This window comes from Rhyacophila brunnea, unplaced genomic scaffold, assembly GCF_057557595.1.
Source record: "Rhyacophila brunnea isolate RB1 unplaced genomic scaffold, BYU_Rbru_1.0 scaffold_8, whole genome shotgun sequence".
NCBI classification, from domain to species: domain Eukaryota; kingdom Metazoa; phylum Arthropoda; class Insecta; order Trichoptera; family Rhyacophilidae; genus Rhyacophila; species Rhyacophila brunnea.
In genome coordinates, this window is record NW_028233350.1 from 19,196,382 (window position 1) to 19,214,919 (window position 18,538).

At 37.0% G+C, this 18,538-nt stretch overlaps 1 protein-coding gene across 1 annotated transcript in view; it reads left to right on the forward strand.

Annotated features, from left to right (window-relative positions):
- LOC147064004 (neurotrimin-like) overlaps nucleotides 1-18,538 on the forward strand; it is a 202,315-nt gene that overhangs the window by 134,755 nt on the left and 49,022 nt on the right. The window contains exon 4 of the mRNA XM_085958843.1: nucleotides 16,456-16,584. Within this exon, the coding sequence (XP_085814969.1) occupies nucleotides 16,456-16,584 (129 nt within the window). The remainder of the gene's footprint in view (nucleotides 1-16,455; nucleotides 16,585-18,538) is intronic.

Genomic DNA, 18,538 nt, shown 5'->3' on the forward strand with positions numbered 1-18,538 from the left:
AATATCCTAGTTTGACCCAGATTTTGTACCTCAGTAACCTTTTGCTACGTATTTTAATTTCGCAGTCTAACACCGTCATGTTGTTTGATCTCAATTCAAAGTATTTTAAAGTAATCTCTTTTTAAAACTTTTGAACACAAAGGTAATTTTAGACCACAATCGTTGCCCTCTCGTGGCGGTGTTTACAAAATACACTACAGCAAGGCCCGCGAAACAAACATTGTGAGGCGAGGCTAATGATAAAATTTCACGTGCAGCAGCTGGAAAAAATGCCCGCCTTTGTGATTTATGAATATTCATTAAAGATCCGCCTAGTAGAGTTAAGTACTACCTATTCCTAAGTAAGTAGACTCCGTTTCACGAATTATTTCCGAGTGTAGTTCAGAAACTCCATACAAACACACTGTATTAGATTAATATTATCTATTAGATTTTTTTAAAAAAGTATGTTTTATAACGTTGACATCGATACAGATTATAACTTACTACCTGCACAACTAGTTAACTCGTTGAAATGGGTTATACGTGTAGTTTAATTTCTATGTGTTCGGAATTGTTGAGCGAAACGGTATATAGGTAACTAGAGCGTGGAGCGTCGTATTTGGCCAACTTCAGAAATGATTCTTGTATAATTTTAAACGTGGCAACCCTTCTCTTTGGACGACGACGGGTGGCGCCATCTTTTCGCAATCTGAAACATTTCGTTGTAATTTAGCATATTTTAAACCAGTTTCACGATGCTAAGCTAAATTTATATTTAATTTACTCCCAGTGCAAATATAAACTTTGTCGAAAAAACAAACTGGAAAAGTTTTGCAGGATACCTACCTACCTTTTTGTTCAAGGACGATTTTAGGCTCATTTTTTTATATTTAAGAGCACAAAAATAAATTTAAAAGTTGGAGTTTTGTCGTACCTACCTACCAACAATATAATTCTACATAATTTGGATTACATTTAAAATGAGTGATACATAATATACAGCATACAAAATATGTAATTATTCACTTCAACAACATTTATCTACCAGCGATAATAATAAATAAATAAAGATTTAAGTTGGTTACCATGCATTGAATTTCATGAGTGTGGACAATAAAACTTAATACATTCACTTTGGCAATATAATTATAACGCCGTAATTATTATGGGTTCATCAAACGACATTTTAATTCATTTAAAAATAATCTACAAACACTACATGTATTTGAAATACACATTATTCTTTATCATATTATTATGGTGCATCTTTAAATGTAATTACCGATTTAAATCCAAATGATATCGAATGAGTTTGATTTATTTCGTTCTCGTGTTCTAAGATATTTTTATAAATTCTAACATTAATTTTATACATTTTCAAATCGAGAATATTCAAGACGAAGAAACGAAATTTTCATTCATTAAAATACAGATAAATCATAAAATTATTTATTATGAATCACTTTCGCAAACAAATTTCCCCATCCTATTATGAAATCGAGATTCATCTAAAAGGTGGCGCTAGTGTCGCACTATCCGTACAAATTGTGCGACATTTTTCTTAAACGTCAAAATTGTCAACCGTTTGTGCCCGTCTTCGTGACTAATGGTCCGGCGCCACGTCAAGGCTTTCATAAAAAGTCTAATGATAGCGCGAATCATTTTTAGGTTTAAAAATATTCGGTCCGACGCGGTACGGTTTAAAATGGAGCTGGTGCGACTCGCAACGTTACCCGCCAACATCGACTCTGACAGATTAAATGGCACCCTTTTCGCTTATTTCTGTATTTCATTTTTAAATTATTTTTTTCACCTTTTGAATCGTCGAAATGAAATTGACGAGTACCTACTTAAAAGCTTTATAATTAACGTCACAGGTATTATGATTTTTTTTCTTATTTGTTCGTAAGTTGTGTTTCCTACATTTCTTATCGTTCAGTTAGACATGCAACAAATTTAATTGAGTTTTACTAAATATTTTTTATTCTAACCACGCGTCTAAGCATCAACAAAATGTAATTTGTGAGTTGTATCCACACAGAAATGATGCCTTAAACCGAAAACGACACTTTTTTTTATTTCAGCTGTTTTCGCCAAAATAATTCTTCACATCTGCGAAGCTATTCTACACACAATCCGACTATCGACGGTAGTTTATCATATGTATTGAGGTGGTTACTTGTTACAATAAGTTAACCGTCTAAATAAACTGTCAAAAAGTGCTATGTTCTAACAACCCCTCTCTTGTGTATTAACTTTTAGAGCGAGATAGACAGTTTAGACGGTAACTTATTGTAACAAATTATACTACCTCTCAATACATAAATATGATAAAGTGATAATATTTATCACTTTAGCTATCTATAGGCACCTTGTGTATTGAATAGATCCACTGAGTCCAAACACAAATGGTTTTTTTTTGAAAATAAATTATAAATTTTCTCGACGCTCTTATGAACCAATTATTACGGTACGCGCTAAGCCCTGGTCTAAGGAATAGTATATATATGACACCCCGGAAGTCCGGGTAGGGAGGGGAGTCGGGGCCGCACGGCCGATCCGACCTCAGAGCTCGACTCGCCGGTCAACCGGGCGTCAATGAGGCCCTCGTAGCGTGCCGTCGGCAGAACGCGGGAGACACACGACCAGCTTCCACCCTTCGACTAGCTCAGAATAGTTCAAGGCGGTCAATAGTAGCTGGTTTTTAGTCCGGTAGAGCACGTTCAGTGCACGGTAGGTCTTGACAGTTGGGGGTAAATGCAGGATTGACGGGATGGAAAAATGATGAACGCACGTTGTTCGTAGCAGCAATCGTTGCCGAAAGTTTTATTACCTAATTAGTTAGGTACACGAAAAAAATTACACAACACACATTACATACACAACACAATATTACTACACATTAACAATCTCACACTTTATAAATTTTTAACAGCCCTAAATTTATTAAAAACGGGCGCCTAGGCTGTCAATTAAAAATTAAGCTTCCACAGGGCACACAGCCTGTCGCGTTTGGGAGTCTTACGCTAACTAACTTTCTACCTGCAGTGTTGCGGCTAGCTCTCCTTCTTTTGAGCTTTATCGCTGTCTCTTTCAATCTACCCCTGAACGACCACCCCTCTCTATCATTCTTGCATGCGGCGAATGTTTGGCTTTTGCCTGGGTTTTACCGTAAGGGTCGTCCAAGCTACCTTTTTGGCAGGCAGACTGAAAGTTACAGAGATTTCTAAGAATTGAGCCCAAAAGAAGCAACATTTATAGTTGATTACTAAAGAGCATTTTATGCATAAAACGGCGATGGAAGGATTTTGGCGGGATATGAGAAACATGAATGTGGCATCCATATCTTCGCTCGTGATTTACTATTAAGGGGTCCTCCATGCCCGTAGAAACGTGGAGGTATCAAGCGGCCCCATTCAGATTCGAGCGAAGTGCCCATTCTGTTTCCCGCCATCGTCCCTCCATCCTCGCTCGTATTACCGCAACACAGCGGTGTGCTCCTTGCCCCATTTACTTTATTGACGGTGACATGACCAAACTCAATAAGTTTACATATAACGGGCCCTTCTTAGGGTCAGTTTAAAATTATATTCTCGCAAGTAATTCATTACAATTCAAGAAAGGCATCGGGGCGTCGCCATGAGCAACCTAAGTTCACATAGTTTTTTTTTCAGACATGAAATATAATTCGTATCTATAAGGAATTTACATTACAAGACCGGACGTCATTGTCCGCCTCCGTATCCTGCTTGAAGAGCTTATTAATTAATCTTATTAATAACGACCCTTTTCCATTACATAAATATTTTTTTTTTTAAACAATGCCTTTCGCTACCTTTCGCACACGTCACGAGTCTCCATGACGCAGCTACATTCGCGACTTCTATTTTAAGCTTACAACTTTCATGGTTATAAACAAGCACTAAGCAGCACTCACACACGGTTATTCTGGGTCCTCGCCATTTGGTCGCAACACCCAACCGTTTACCGCTACTTTGGGTTTACCAACGAGACTATCCCCCACCGTTCATATCCCGAGGGAGGGTCGACGGACGCCCCTAGCTGAGGCGAGTGGTTCAGACAATTGAAGTTAAATTCCCTCCACCAAACCCGCCCCGCACCACACTCGGTCTTAATCGAGAGTATCACGGGACCCGTCAATTGGTGATGTGAAGCATCTAAAAATTGGCCTGGGAGTGTCCTGGGAGAAGGTGCCCAAGACTTAGGTTGCTACGCTCAGAGTGAGCTCTGACTGAGTTTACTGAGTTTACTCTAATTCAAAGTGCCAGGGAGAGAAAAAGCACATAGAAATTACTTAAAAGAAAATGAAGCTACTTATTTATTATATCAAAGAACGAAGCTAATCATACAGGCAGCAAAATTTATGTGAAGAGATCTTCACGCCCGTAGTAAGACGCCGCAAATTTTTTGAATGCAAGATAGTTGGCCTTAGTAGCAACCAGGTCGGACGGGCCGATGGGTCCAACAACTGGTTGGACCGACCTGAGCATCTCCTCCCGTTCGGAGCACATACCTTTGGTTCAGACAGACCTTTGCGTGGTCGATCCCTCGCCCACATGCTCAGAGCGTGAACATCGCCCCCCATCGTTCAACCACCAGCAGAGTATACCTCGCTGCAGTGCCCCCGCGGTGGACAGTGATAACCAGCCTCAGTATATCCTGTCACCTAAGTAGCGGTTACAAAAACAAAGCACAATCTTACAAGGTGGAATCTGGCATGAACGACATCGTTACAGGCTCATCACCTTCAGTTCGCTACCAATTACGCACACCGGTATTCTTACTCGGTGACGCTACATTTGCGAGAAATTATGTTTTGACAGGCATAATCACAAAGCAACATCTATTACACATTACAATAAAAGAAAAAAGAAGACAATTTAACAGCAATCGACTTCTGGGTAAAACTCTATCATTCCTGCCTCACTACGCTAGTAACAACATATTTTTAAATCACAACAGAAATTCAAGACATAACTAGGATGAAAACCACAATTACAATCAATAAACAAAGTATAAAACCTTAAAAACCCGTCCCTCCGCCATGAGGTGACCCTGATGCAAGCTTCCTACCTACGTTTCGAACCGCAAGAAGAAGGCGGGTAACTGAAGTACCCACATCGCTAGGTTGCGAGCGATTGCGTCAACGACGTTTTCGACTCGTATGGCGGCAGTCCGTGCTATTTTAATTTCTACCTGTTTATTTCTACGCACCGTTTTAGGTCGCGTACGTCTACGGTGGCTATCCCCACCGATTTCCGTGGTCTGAAACCTCCTCGATTTATATCCTTCTCGGTGAAGGCCTCCCCTTGCACCTTTATATAAATACCTTGAATTTCTAACTATAAGGGTAGATTCCACACCACCCGTATCCACTCTTCTTCGAAAGAGTAGATGGTGGAGCATCGCCCGTTTTAGCTCCTCTGAGGGCCTATCCTCATCGCCTACTTCAACACTACACTACTGCACTTTTTCGCTACTTCACCCCCCCACTACTAATTAAAAAAAAAATTAAAATGGAATTAGATTTTCTGATAATTCGGGTAGACACAACGACGCCATTCTGTCTCGCGGCTAAGCGAATGAATGCTGATGTGTCGCCCTTTCTGACACGGCTGAAAGCCCATTGTTATCTATCACGTTCGCTAAGTTTTCACAACAATGTTTCGGATTCACGTCCACTAGCTCTTAAAGATTCATCCTCACTCAGCGATATACAATTCACGAGAGGGTTGTGGTATTCCGTCCCTGCATGTCAAATTACTAGAATATCCGGCCACCGATCGATAAGGGACCCTCAACACACAATAAAAATACACCTCAATATTGTCCTCCACCAGTCGTATCTCGATGAGGAGTCGACAAGCGGCCCCTGCGGTGGTGAGAGGGTCTGTGCCGACAGAGGTTTACCAACAGACTCTCACACAAGGGTGAGAGGGTCTTACCGAAGGCGTACGAGCCGGCCTCCCACACACTCGCCGGAGTGACGAATGGCGCCCCTCAATCAATCACTCCCGACAGAAGACAAAACCAAGGTGCCACAATAAAAAAAACAAATTAAGCTTCGCCTCGCTACCCATTCATGAACGGCGGAATGACTCGGCCGGCACTACCCTTCGCGATCTAGGCTTCCTCTCGACACACGCGTCACGTCAAGTCTCCCGCTCACGATCGGTACCATTACCTAGATGCAAGTTACTTCCACAGATGGCGCGCGTAGCTAAGACTCATCTCGTCGACTCGCGGCAGCTCATCCTAACACCTCTATTACCACCTAACGAACGCGCACACTAAAAATCGTACCCTATATTCATCACCCGTATCTACATGCGTCCTTTCTGACACGGCTGAAGGCCTCTCGTTATCTACCACGCGCGATAAGTTATCACAGTGATGCTGCGGATTCACGTCCGTTAGACCTCAAAAATCTGCCCTCATCACACGACACCAACTCACGGGACAGTTGTGGGGGACACACCACCCATTACTAGAATATCCGGCCGCGATCGACTATTGACTCGTGACACAAAGAAAATACAAATAAAAATACAAACTCAATTACGGCGTACCTGGCGCGAACAGATTCGTTACACACCGACGCCCTCCGCACACTACTCTATCGCGCACACTGGCACTCGTGCTCAATGTCACTACATTCGTGAGCCCGCCTTAATCCTGACAGAGACGACAGATGCCTCCTCGATCAATCCCCGATCGAGAGACATGGTCCCACCTCAACGAGTCAACCAACCAGCCGACGGCGCCATCATCTAGTCAACCGCCCCGTAAGAAGATGCGCGTAGCTAAAACCTATTCCGTCGGTCCACGGCAGTTCATCCCAATACCTCCATTCCTCCTTAACAAAGATTCCTCGCTAACGACCGTCATTACCTCTCATTACACGCTCATACATGAGTCGTCATTAAGTAAATTAACCTAGGCAAAATTCAAGGGATACAATTAACAAAATGTGCTGACAAAACAAAAATTAAAAATAAGTATTCATGGTTATAATACTTAGTACACCATCCTTCCGTACTAAATATGCAATACAGAGTCATCAACCTGGCCAAGGTAGATTTATAAATGATAATTAAGATTCATTTTCAACATTTTTCATCTCATCTTAATTGAGTGAATAAGGTCATTCATATTTAATTATTCTATTTTATTCCGTCGTGTTCGACAACATAGGTTAATGCAGTACCAAACTGCGGCATATACTGTAGTTAAATTGTAGGTCTAACAACAAAATGACACATCAATAAGACATACACGGCAATGATAATAATACCCAAGCATTACCATACGAAAATAAACAATATGAAATATGAATTAAAATTAAAGCGTTATATTGGCCTGGTCGTTCCTCTGTAGGGGGTCTCTTTCCTCGTCATCTTCTCCAGTTAGGGCCTGACAGGCGCTAACCGGCTGTGTGGCGGTCTGGCACCGCGTCGTCCGCGCCGCGATGGCGCATCACGCCTCTCCACGGACATTTCGTGACCAGCATCCCTCTTGGTCCGCGCCGTCTTCTCGCAGATACACTGCACGGTACAACACTCAATAACTTCCATCAAGTCCGTATCGCAGTTATCCAACGTAAAGTTATGAATAAATTTAGTATTTATAATTTATTATTATTGTCGTTGATCCTTATTTGCACGCACTGACAATTGTTAGTATTGCAAAATTAACAGAAAAAATATAAACTTGATAAAATATGTCCAAATGTCAAACTGACAGATGACAGCTGTCAAAAGCGACAAATAACAACACTCACAACCGATCCAAGATGGCGGGTGTCAACAGACTCAGCATTTTCAAGATGGCGGACGATCACAACACCACAAGCGTCAAAATTACAGTCGTCAACCACAACAACCGTCCTCCCACTGTCACAAATGTCAAAATGTCACTGTCCACGTCAACTGTCAAACGCTTTAAGCACACTAAATTTAGCACTGACTCTTCATTTCAGGATATCGGTTCGGTGAAGCTCCTTCGGTTCTTCACTGCCCTATTTCTGACACGTACTTGTCAAAATGACAGGTACTGTCACAGGTCCACGTTGGGCTCGCCAAAACTTGACACCCCGGAAGTCCGGGTAGGGAGGGGAGTCGGGGCCGCACGGCCGATCCGACCTCAGAGCTCGACTCGCCGGTCAACCGGGCGTCAATGAGGCCCTCGTAGCGTGCCGTCGGCAGAACGCGGGAGACACACGACCAGCTTCCACCCTTCGACTAGCTCAGAATAGTTCAAGGCGGTCAATAGTAGCTGGTTTTTAGTCCGGTAGAGCACGTTCAGTGCACGGTAGGTCTTGACAGTTGGGGGTAAATGCAGGATTGACGGGATGGAAAAATGATGAACGCACGTTGTTCGTAGCAGCAATCGTTGCCGAAAGTTTTATTACCTAATTAGTTAGGTACACGAAAAAAATTACACAACACACATTACATACACAACACAATATTACTACACATTAACAATCTCACACTTTATAAATTTTTAACAGCCCTAAATTTATTAAAAACGGGCGCCTAGGCTGTCAATTAAAAATTAAGCTTCCACAGGGCACACAGCCTGTCGCGTTTGGGAGTCTTACGCTAACTAACTTTCTACCTGCAGTGTTGCGGCTAGCTCTCCTTCTTTTGAGCTTTATCGCTGTCTCTTTCAATCTACCCCTGAACGACCACCCCTCTCTATCATTCTTGCATGCGGCGAATGTTTGGCTTTTGCCTGGGTTTTACCGTAAGGGTCGTCCAAGCTACCTTTTTGGCAGGCAGACTGAAAGTTACAGAGATTTCTAAGAATTGAGCCCAAAAGAAGCAACATTTATAGTTGATTACTAAAGAGCATTTTATGCATAAAACGGCGATGGAAGGATTTTGGCGGGATATGAGAAACATGAATGTGGCATCCATATCTTCGCTCGTGATTTACTATTAAGGGGTCCTCCATGCCCGTAGAAACGTGGAGGTATCATATAGATAATACAGATATTTTATTTAATACAGACTTCTGATTCAAATATCAGTATTATTTATTATTTCTCAGGGTTTCAATCTAACATATAATTAATTAATTACATTAGCATAATACGAAATATCAAAAGTTGAATAAACGTTGACTTGGAATAATTTTATTTTGTCATCGGCTCAACAATACAATGTGGAAGTTGACCGCCTCCCGAAGAGGTTTCATGGCATTTGGTAATAATTTGTCTGTGTAAGATCCAGAGAATGATGCAGGATTCTAACTCATGACTTATGCTTTCAGACATATGCCACTCGTTCATCATGGAGCCCATTTATATTTTTTTTACCACATCCGATTCTAATAAGATCATATAGGGCTCAGGAAACGGAAACAGATTTTTTTCTTACGAGAAATGGATGTTAACTACTTGCCCAACCTAGCCATACTTTATCAATGACAAACATTGAAAAACATCATGTGAATTTTCCAGACCGCACGATCTTATATGCTTGATTGTATCTATTTATGTTTAATGACATTTTATTATACGTAATCATTGAATTCTATAAAATTAATTTGAATCCCGATAATTCTTTTGACTTTCACGGAGTTATCAATATAATCAGAAAGTAAACATATTTAATTAATATGTATATTATATACCATGTTCACTTTTGGAGCATATGGATCGGATGGACCTCCATATAGTGCATGTTATAAAAAAAACAGTTGTTAGCCATATGTTCAACTCATGTACTATTGTACTTTATCATACATACTTATATTAAAAACAACATGCATTTTTGACCAGCCGTTGGTGCAAACTCATGGCTTCAAATTTTTACAGGGACCACCGCTCTACTGACTAGACCAACTTGGGTACAATAGAGAAAACCATTGATTGACATAAAAGTATTCTAACATTATTTGGTTTAGGAAATAAAAACTTTCTTTGCTATTTCATTTATATTTATTTCAGATAAGAAATTTTATATATCAAACCGCGAGTTCAAGGCCTTGCCTTGTATTATTATATTACCCTCTATGGTAGTGAACAACATTAGAATACAAATTCTACATTATTTGCGCAGATTAGAAATGTTGTTTATTTCTATACGATAAAGCATTTTTTTATTAAATAATAATTTATTCTGTACAAGCTATGCCTACGTAATAGAAATACATTATCAACAAGAAAAAACTGAAAGAGTAGGGTTTACCTACCTATCGGAATGTTTGCCTGTGGCGTAATCTTTTGTTCACCCGCAAATAACTTCAATTATCCAAAAATTACCAGATACTTACCTTTTACCGGTCTAGTAATTAAAATATTATCGAAACATCGGAGAACAACCGACCCCACCCCGATCTGTTAAATTTTGCGCAACAGTAAACTTTACATAATTCCCAGTATTACTGCCTACTCATATGTTAAGTTAACAAACAAAATTTCCTTCAATTTGAATTGGCAAATTAACTTTTGCGTTACTTTGTATGTTATCCCTTAGTTTAATGATTCTACAAAGTTGGTAATTGAAATCAAACATTAAAAGCTTTTTACTTCGTATAAGGTTTACATGTGGGAACAATACTTTATTAAATTATCTCCTGTATTGTTTCATATAATTTATTTTATTTGTGAATGAGAATAAATACGCGTTACAAATAGTGGAATACAAATAACCATTTCGTGCAATTAATTTTACCTTACCTGTTAATTCATATTTGACAATAATTAAAGGTGTAAATTAGGGTTTCTAATCTAGAGTTTTCATTCGATTTCTAAATTATTTTATTAAAAGACACCTTTATTTTACTTTTACTTTTTGAAGCTGGTTTATTATAAACAAAATATTGTAATATTAGAAAAATACCATTTTCCTCGTATGTATCATAAAATTACTACATCAAAAATAATGTGCATTAAACTCAAATAGACTAATATTACATTATAATATCTAATTCTTGGCAATTTTTTTCATGTAACCTTTAAAACCTGGGATTAAAAATAGTAATCTCGTATGTTCTATTTTTGCTTTACGTGTAATGATATTAATTGTCAACGATGATAACTGTCTAAATTTTAAAATCCATTCTATACAAAAATGATTATAATCGTCACCTCAATACTACAACCAGATGACTTGATTTTCACTGTTTTGATATAGATATTAAATAATTATGATACTACAAAATGTACCTTCTCTAAAATTACTTCTCTACAAAATGATAAAACTAGGTAAGTCAGAAGTCAATGGAAACTGTATTATTTTGTGTTTGAATATATGAGATTAAAACAATATACCTACAATATTTTTTCATACAATTGAACATTCTTTTTATTGTTCCCAATTGGACAAGTATAATTTTCCTTTTTTTTAAAATAATAATTATAGACTAAATTTATGTTAATCAAGTAAAGTTTAAATTTCATTTTCCTAAAAATGACCAAATCAGAGTTACCAAGTTGTAGTATTGTTGAAGCGATGGTAAATAGATGACTGAAACCGAATTCAGTACGGTCTTGCTAAGTAAAATGACGATGTTTTTGGTTTTAATGAAATTGTTGTCATAGATTTAAGCTTTTTTTTATTTTATACACACTTGTCTATTTAGAGATTATGTCAAAACAATCCAATAGTTTTACACACCTAATATAAGAGAAAGGGTAGTTTAAACCTCCTACGATAATTTCACTAAAACCAGAAACACTGTGTTCTTACTTACCAGGGCAGATTAGTACAGAATCTATATACTAGAACCACGTACCTAAACTTAAGCGACAGTTACATTGAGCTTCTTTACGAGCTGCTTGTTGGCGAATTTAAAAGCGGGCGATTCAGCTACTGTAATTTGATGACTACACACAAAACTTTCCATTCGCTGAGAAGCCACAAGCCAGCGACTATTTTGACAGAACGTAGTTCGTTTTTTTACCGGAAGGTTGCTACTGCGCTCTACTGCCCAGACGCAGCAGGGCCCACACGCCGGCGTGTAGCGTGTAAAGTTGAACGGGTTTCAACTTTTCTCGGTAGAGTGTTTACAACCTGCTTGTTGGCTTATTCGATGATTACACTGGGCGACTATAAATTCGCCAACAAACAGCTCGTAAAGAAGCTCAATGTAATTGACGCTTTAGAAGCACGTTGTTATATTATGAATATTATTACTATCGATTATTGTATATTTTAGTCAGTTTATATTTTTTCTGCTCGTGTTTCATTTCTGTTGTTATTTTTCAATTTAAACATGAATAATGAACACTACTATTAAGTAATAAAATAGTTTATCAGCGGGCATTAATGGAAAGATTCTGTAATAAAACCGATAAAAATTTGCACATTGCAGTTATTACAATTTTATCAAACCGAGATTGGTTGGGTTTTTGGGGCCCCTTCAATAGTAAATACGGCACTGGCTAGAGGACAACATAAATCTATCATACACACAATATCGTTAAATACGCCATCGTCATAGATTATAAGATTTAATTGCTTTTATTGTACTTAAAAGTATTGACTAAATATAAGGAACGTTATGGTATTTACAAAATCCACAATTTTAATAACTATTAGTTGACACTGCTGCAGCGAATATAGTAAATGCTAAAAGCAAGTTGATTGGGTAATTTATTTATCTATTGATTTGCTAATTTACAATTTTATATTAAAAAACAATAAATATAAAACAAATTAATAACCAATTTAAACAAGTTGGTATTTTAACTAATATACTTTTTGTAATAGCTGGGTAATAGCCAATATTTATGTTTTCCTGTATCTGAAAATAAGCCTGAGTCAGCAATGGACGACTTTAAACTATATATCATTGTAAATGCCAAAATTATCTGTAAATTTTAATAGAAAAATTTCACCTGGTCCCAAATTTCGAGAAATCTGGCTAAGGTGCGAGCCACGCTATCCTATGGCTTACCGAGATTTATTTACGTAGTCTTATTTCAAAGTAAACAAATGCATATGACTGACAAAGTTTACACTATTTACATCGGGTATTAAAAACTTATCTCCACCATTTACCACTGCTACATAGTATGTTGCTATTTTATTGAAAAACTAGCTGGAATATAATATCCTTGGTACCCATTTGTCATACTTGTATTACACTTACATTAATACGAGTAGTTTAAAATGGTTAAAATAATATTAACGACTCTCTGTGGAGTCAAATTATCGGAAGTTACATTGACTATTAGAAGCTTAATATCGTGAGACAGTAGAGACACCAATATCTAAGTACCATTATGATAGTCTCTGGCGATAAGTGCTGCTCATCACAGTTACTGTCGCTTAAGATAATTTGACTTAATGAAGACGCTATTTGGAATAGCACTTACTTGCCCAAAGTCTCGTGCTGTGAAACGGATCGTCGTTAAGACAGTTGTAATATACGCATACTATAATATATATTTCTTTCCTTTCAATTAATAGATATCGTAACACGAAACATACATCAATGATATATATGTTACGCCGAATGTGCGAAATTGACTATTACATGAAATGGGCAAAATTTTGGCTAATTCATGTAATAGTCAAGCCTGTTGCCTTATTCATGAATTGGGTAAATTTATTCGCCAGAGTATGGAATTCTTAAACTGTCAACACGACAGTAGAAAAAGTAAATTTAATACGGATGGTTTTATTAGTTATAATTGGACATAATATAATATTATTATTATTAGGTTAGGTTAGGTTTGGTTTTGTAATTCTGAATTATTCAACTGAATGTCCATTTTGAGGTTAGCTAACAAGTGTCAACAAACTATCACAAACATACAATCGACCATTGCACGATTGATACCCAAGCACGAATCAAATCGCGAAAATACCTTTCAATAAAATACTTCCGTTATCATATTATAGTTCTAGATTTTTTTGCGCATAGTAAATGGATATGAACGTCATTGTAGTTATTGATTGGTATATTTTTATATTATAATCAATGACATTTAACACATTTCGTTAGTTTGATTACTTGCAAAAAACAACACCGGAGCGCAACCATCTATTTTGACCATAGATAATATACGTACATTTTGACCAATGCATGAGCATTTGACACATTTAGTTTAGTTGCAAAAAATACCACCGTAGCGCTACTATCTAATTTGTCCAATGCATGAACTAGGCAGAAAAATTACTGCCGAATTCACGCACTCACCAGATATTTTGTCTAATTCATGAATAAGGCAACGGGCTTGCAGTTTTCATGATTTAGGCAAAATTTTGCCCATTTCATGTAATAGTCAATTTCGCACATTCGGCGTAACATATATATTCAATACTATCCCGTAATACATTGTAATGCTATATTTAATTCAGGAAGACAACATAGATCTAGTATCCTTTCAGAATACTTATATCTCTTACTAACCAATATTTTTTTTTGTTTACCATGTCCGATCCTAATAGGATCATATGGGCCTCCACAGAGTAGAGATTTGTATTAACAGAATACTCTAATAATATCTATAATATTGAAAATAACTATAAACAGGTGACTATACTGTGGATCATCCACGTATCATGTCGCCTTCTTAAAATAAATATCCTTAAATATAATATATTATTTGGCGATCAATTATTTGAGTGATCTCAACCTGCTATGATTTGAATGATGTGTACACGGCCGCCTTCCATGATACTATAAATGTGTCAGAATGAAAATATTTTAGTTCCACACTTCCTTGTCCCGAAACGAAGCTTCACGGGACTGATGTAGCAACCATACACCTTAGTGTTTAAAAAGGTTTTATAAAATAAATAAGAATCTTGACTTGCACTGTCATCTATTATGTCCTTCAAATCACGGAGAAAAATTTTCAAGTTGGTCTTGGTTAATATCAAGTCAGCGTGGTCAATCGGGCTCGTGTGTGGACGGACCCTGGCGAACTGATCCCATCAGCAGGCAGTCCCAGAGGACGTGTTCATCGTCATGATGGACGTGTCCGTATGTGAATTCCAGCCTATGTTCTATCAAACGAAAACCGTGAAAAGTCACCATAGTCGGTCAGGAACTGGCTTACTCAGTGTGTTGGTCTTAGTTGTCACATCTAGAAAAAACAGATACGTTATTAGGCAATCAGTCGGTAAATAGTTTCTTCGTTTTAAAAATATAAAAATCATAATATTATATCCTAGGGTCCAAACCAATATAGGTATCTACATATATCCGCATAAAATTTGTACAATTGTTATAAAACTAAAAACATTTCTATGAAATCAATTGTAGTTTAGACAGCCTACATCGCATTAATTTTTACGTTTTAATCAAAACAACATGTAGTATTACCACGAGCTACTCTATGAAACAGTTACTATTTTTTTTAAGTGAATGATGTATAATTGGAGTTTAGATTTGAATATTAAATTATTCACGTAACAGGCAAGTTCGTGGATTTATCAGCATATATGCAGGCAATATGTTATTTACATGAACAATCTCAACCGTCTACAAGTACATAATTTGTATCGAAAAGTGAAAACTTTCGGCCCCTAAAAACAAGACCACATATTTTAATTCCGATGTGCTAACTTACAAAATAAAAAATAATTCTCTGACTTTCAATTAATCTTCTGCACGAAAAAGAAATTCCATTAAGTTTTTAATACTAAAATGTAACTCTTTGGGGTATACCTATTTGGTTTTCTCTTACACACACCTTATTATATTATAATATATACTTACTTGTACATATATACAGTCAACATGTATACGGGTAACATTGCACAACTTTTAGGTGTTTTTAGCGATTTATTGGTTTTTGGAAATAGTCATCTACATCTATTTAGATTATTAGATGTTCTTATAAGTTCGTTAAATTAATTTTGATATGAAAATCTTTCAAAACATAAAAAAACATAACTAAAATGCTGTTTTTATGGGTGGTCCAATGATAAATGAATAATTGGTTAACTTTGGACTTTAGTATTTTCGATGACCAAATTCCCTGATTTTTATCTGGGTAACATTGGAATGTATTTTTTTTATGTAAAAACTCTAATCTAAAAGAAAACATCAAAATATCACAATTTAGTATCTATTACCCATTCTTATTGTCTGGTTTAGGTGAAGGTACCTATAACAATAGTGATGATGAATTGAAAATGACCTTTCGAATACAGAATACTGTTTTTGCTACAATAACGGTTGTTTTAAAATAGTTTGACAGGTTATTGTGGTTTGTTATAAAAACCATAGAAAGAAAGTAGATTGGGTGTGCTTTTTCTATCAATAATGTCTCCTAATGCCGGCCACCAGAAAAAAATAAAATGCAGTTTCTTAGGTTTTGTCAAATGATATATTGAATTCCAATGTTACCCCACTAGTACTGTTGAGCCTTATTTTTACAAGTACTTTATTACGATTAAATAACTGACCATCTAATGATATTCGATTATATCTTTGATAAGTGAATATTTCATGTCTAATATTTTATATATTTCCTTTTTTCAGTCCACGCACACGGTGTCTTGGGTCAGACATCGCGACGTGCACCTCTTGACAGTGGGTCGTTATACATATACGTCGGATTTACGATTCAGAGCCATTCACAACCCCCACTCCGAGGATTGGACACTGCAGGTATGTGATAATCTACAAATTTCCTTATTTAAACGTACTAATTTATTCACTCATATAAGCGACAGATTATTAAAAGCATATAAATGACGAGATAAACAATCGAGACTGTCACAATAAAGCGCGTATCTTGAGGCGAGGGAGACAACCTTATTCGGCAAAAGTAATCTTAACATTGTCAATGAAAATGAAATGAAAGCAACTACAGGCAAATTATAAACTATTTTTGGTGCAGGGAAATAAAATAAATGTTATATTATGCTTCCTGTTACCCTAATACAAATATTAACCAGACCATACTTACCACGTCATATTCACTTTGTTACGCTCCAACATTAGACCATACTAGGGTAAGCACGTGGTAGTATTATTTCTCTCGGTCCATCAATAGGTCCCACCCTTTTTCTGAGGTGTAGATTGGCTAATATAATCGACTTTTTGCGGCTGTACTACAGAGTCGCGAATTGCCTAGAATTGGGTATTTCCCGAGAAAATCTCAATCTCGAGATTCGGGATTCGGGATTTCCCGAAATGATGAAATTTTGAATTCTCGAGATTCGAGATTTCCAAAAAAGAATTCTCGAGAATTCTCGAGTTATCGGGGGCATTTAGAAAACCCGTAAAAATCGTAAAATCAGTGTAAAAACAGACAAATTCCAAAAAAAAATGATTTATTTTGTTTATGTAAGAATAGAATACAAACGAAATAGAAGTAGGAAAACAAAAATTATATAAAAACAGTACTTAGTAAAATAAAATTTCAAAAAATACAGACTGTCAATGGCTATGTCTGACGATTGCGCTCATTTTGAGCCGACCGAACGTTTTGTGTTTTCTGTTCACTTTTTTCATATAGAAAATCGTTTTTTCAATTAATATTTGATAAAGAAATCCCGAATTCCGAGAAAAGATTCTTGAGATCCGGGATTTCCCGAAATGTTAAAAATTTCAATTCTCTAGATTCGGGATGGAAAATCTTGAAAAATTCTCGAGAATTCCCGTCGGGAAATTCCCGAAACCCAACTCTAGAAGTGCCAAACTATCGGACTGCATTCGAAGTAGGTCATGAATATATAACCCAGCGACAATTAAAGCAGAATTGTGACCAAATCCACCATCAAGAACTGATGAGTCGGCATATAAATTCAAGTGTACCACTATATTATATTTAGCGGAGACATCGGTTGTCAAAATTGGGCTTTTCCAGATGCTACTTCTCACAACTGTACAGGAGCACAGATAATATGCACACAATATTTCTAACACCATTCGATCCGCATAAGCTACAGTGACAACCTCCATGCATTTCCGAGTTGATTGAACGCAAACCTTCATTGAAATTCCGATTCCAAGTTCACTTAATAAACTACTAACCTCGACAACCGTCACAGTATTTAAACTAAGTTACCTGCTCAAAGTCGAAAAGCAATCAGTAGAAATATGTATGATAGCGACAGTGCAAATAGTATTGCATAATGCTTTAGTATTCGTTGCTTTCAGATAGCAATCCAGTGAAGGTTTTCCTAGAAAGAGATGAGACCGTCGCTTCATCAGAAAGTATAAGTCTTTAAATGATGCATATTTTTCACAACATTACTATTATATTTTAATATGCACTCAATGCGTTGTATTGCCTACGAAAAAAATTCAATGTGAATACCCAACACGGCTCGAATTAGTATCGATTCTGTTAACTGTCATCTCTAACTGATTAATTCATTGTAGGATTTGTAGGTTAATGGATGATTGTATCGTTTTCGTCCACCAACGGCCTTTCTTCGCATAAGACAGAAAATTTCCACTAACGGGACTAATCACCATCCGCATCACAATATAAAGTCAATCATTATATAAAATACAAAACCCGATCGCCAATAGTAGCTTAATTTGGAAAACGCTTCAGAGAGTATGAAGAGCCATATTTGTTAAAAATTTGTCGCAATTTAGTATGGTGCCT